At 36.7% G+C, this 2799-nt stretch overlaps 1 protein-coding gene across 1 annotated transcript; it reads right to left on the bottom strand.

The window, feature by feature from the left end:
- Window positions 1-1026: 1026 nt before the first annotated feature.
- On the bottom strand, window positions 1027-2793 carry LOC106944113 (sodium-coupled neutral amino acid transporter 2-like). The gene is made up of 6 exons (XM_015027356.1): window positions 2650-2793; window positions 2482-2563; window positions 2290-2405; window positions 1691-1764; window positions 1500-1592; window positions 1027-1139 (listed from the first exon to the last, which is right to left on the bottom strand). Exons 1-6 carry the CDS (start codon window positions 2763-2765, stop codon window positions 1060-1062), a joined length of 561 nt encoding a protein of 186 aa, XP_014882842.1. The 5' UTR covers window positions 2766-2793; the 3' UTR covers window positions 1027-1059.
- Between the last annotated feature and the right edge of the window lie 6 nt (window positions 2794-2799).

Below are 2799 nucleotides of genomic sequence, written 5' to 3'. Positions count from 1 at the left end.
GCATGGAATAAGACAGCCGTCCATGTTCATTTGTCATTTGGCATTCTCTCCAAGCTGCACTTTTTTTTTATTTATTTTCTTTGTGAGACTGTTGCTTTTATTATTATTATTATTATTATTATTATTATTATTATTATTATTACATCAAATATAATTTCAAATTTTTTTGTGTATTTTTGTCCAGGTATTTCTAAGCTACAGAAGACTAATTATTTGGAACCCACCAATATGAAAACTTGAGATGACGTTGATATCTGATATATTGCTGTTATGGCAGAATTTACCAATATTATAACTGAAGCAGATGACCAATGTAGCCCCATAGTCCTGTACTGAATCACTTTAGCTGTTACATGACCAAGCAGATACCACTTGATTGGTCATGTAAGTGGTAACCATATATAAAAGTCTGGGCTGCTTAGATGACGTCACAGTAACGTCCTGGATGACGCCATCTTTTATTAACAAGAAAAGTTAATCCAGTTCCTTTATAAAGCTGTGTCTGCTGGTAGAGTCAGAAAGCCTGGAAGATAAACGCTACAGTTGAATGCTTCCATAGAACTGCATTCCCAATACTCTGGGTGAGTCCAAGTTCATTCAGTGTTTTAGACAATTGGATGAAATTGGACTCGCATTGCTCATTATCATTGATGGAGGAGTTCGATTGTTCTTCTCTCTCCTCTTTGCTCCTGCTCTGCATCCACAACACTTTCTTTTCAAATGTTGTGTTTTGGTTGGGTTCAAGTTTGGTCATAAATAACTAATTTTCTGCCATAAATAAAGTTTTTTAGATGAAAAGACCAGACAGACTTAAAATTTCCACAATAAAATCAGAATATAATTAACAGAGTAATTCCAACATGCTGCCACGTTGAGCAGGACAATTATAGAATGTCAAATTCTAGACTAATTTGATTTTGTACTAGAAATTTTAACTCTAAAATAAGAAAACTTATAAAGGTATTAAGTGGCAAATGGTGAACAGCAGGCGTACAATTAATAAGAACCATTTCTGCTGTTTCTTTGTTTAGTTGTTAAAATGACCAAATATTTAACTACTTACCCATCATTTGCTCCAGTAAAGGACTGAATGACAATGGGGAGTTCATATTTGATAATGTAGAGGTAGCTTGACATGGCTGAAAAAAAGATAAAAAAGAAGAAAACAAAATAAAATAATGATAAAAAAAACACACAGACGTTAGGGATGTTAGCAACATCCCTAGCATAAATTTACACATTTAGAAAAAAAGAGTCATTTCAGATGTTTTGAGAGATACAAAAAAGCCACAGAACACTCAGAAATAATAATAATAATAATAATAATAATAATAATAATAATAATAATAATAATAATATTAATGCAAAAACTATCTAATTCTGCTTGTACTCCCAATTGGGACACAGAGAAGCAATGTTTCAGTTTAAAAACATGGTAGATGAATGTAAGCATCATAGTTACAATGCATAGCTGTTATACTTAAAGGTCAGTCCCTCACCTCCAATGTTCTGCATGGTGATGGAGCAGGAAGCAGCCAGTTTGCCTGGGATCCCAAAGGCCTTGTAACCCAGTGACTCATAAACAAGAGCACCTGGAAAAAGAGGATAAAAACGCAAAGCGTTTTAAATCTTGACATATAAATGTGATCAAACATAAAAAGGTTGCTGGAAAGTTGGAGCTGGTGCTCACCTGCTTCATCGGCTGTCTTCAGCAACAAGTGGACAGAATACAAGGAGAAAATAGCAAAGGAAACCAGGAGAAACCTGTAAACACAAGGAAGAGAAAAGGTCTTCAGCTAAAGATGACTTGTGATTATTGGCAATAAATAAATAAAAACTATATGCTTGATGGGTCTTTTGGTGCCAAATGATACAAGTTGTGCAATAAGCACAGTAATGACTAATAGAAATTCAGATTTTTTTTTTTAAATCCAGTCTTTTGCTGACAGAAACCTTTTTAGTAACTCTCAAAACATTTTCCCAAAACCGCCCCCTGGTGGTGAACAGCCACCAGGGGGCGTATTTGCAAAACAACCTCCAATAACGTTCTTCTAGCGAAAAACACATTTTTTCCAGATGGTCTTTTACAGAAGCTTAGACAACCAGGTTCAGGTTGCCGGTAACATCACATTACTTTGAGGTGAGATTTTTCTTCTTTGTTTGCAAGTCAATATGAACAGAATAGTTAAACATTTCTTGCTGATCTTAGGAATGTCATAGCCTGAGACCTTAAAACACTTGTCTGAACGCTGCTCAGCCGAAATAGGATAATGATGGAAAAATGCTTACACAAACAGGGCGATGCCGGTGTTGGCCATGGCGAAGGACAGACCCAGGATGCCGCTGCCCATGATGGTATTGCCCAGGTTGAAGACGGACATGCCGAAGGAGGCATTGCCCTGGTGCTGAAGAGGAGAAAACAGACTTTTCAAAAAAATAGCAGAAAAAATAACTACATTATGGAAAGAAACCTGAACTTACATATTCAGTTTCATACTTCTTCTTGCTTGGGTTATGATCAGAGAGGAAGTTTTGACTCTCTGGATCTGCATCTGGGTATTGCCTTTAATAGAAGAAAGAGACGTGTTAAATGAGCTGACATATTGAACTTTTCTTTTGGTCTTTAGCCCTTTTAAAAAAGAGCCTCACCCATTGAGAGGAATCTTCTTGGGAAAGTCAGGGTATGCAAAGTCGTTGCTGTTGGAGCTGCAGCTGTCGTCGTCTTGAGGAGCGTTCAGGCTTTTCATCTCAATTCTAGAACCCATCCCATTGCCAAGGACTGACCGTTGGCTATGGGAT

This window comes from Poecilia latipinna, unplaced genomic scaffold (genome assembly GCF_001443285.1).
Source record: "Poecilia latipinna isolate Pla-1442-1.1 unplaced genomic scaffold, P_latipinna-1.0 Scaffold6940, whole genome shotgun sequence".
NCBI lineage: Eukaryota > Metazoa > Chordata > Actinopteri > Cyprinodontiformes > Poeciliidae > Poecilia > Poecilia latipinna.
This window is presented reverse-complemented; position numbering and strand designations above follow the sequence as displayed.

Bases quoted from the DNA above. Each gene is read 5' to 3' on its own strand.
- LOC106944113 (XM_015027356.1), bottom strand. From the start codon at position 2,765: ATGGGTTCTAGAATTGAGATGAAAAGCCTGAACGCTCCTCAAGACGAC. The intron at 2,564-2,649 runs GTGAGGCTCTTT...CTTCTATTAAAG, and splicing joins AAGAAGATTCCTCTCAATGG to GCAATACCCAGATGCAGATC. The intron at 2,406-2,481 runs GTAAGTTCAGGT...TCTCCTCTTCAG, and splicing joins AGAAGTATGAAACTGAATAT to CACCAGGGCAATGCCTCCTT.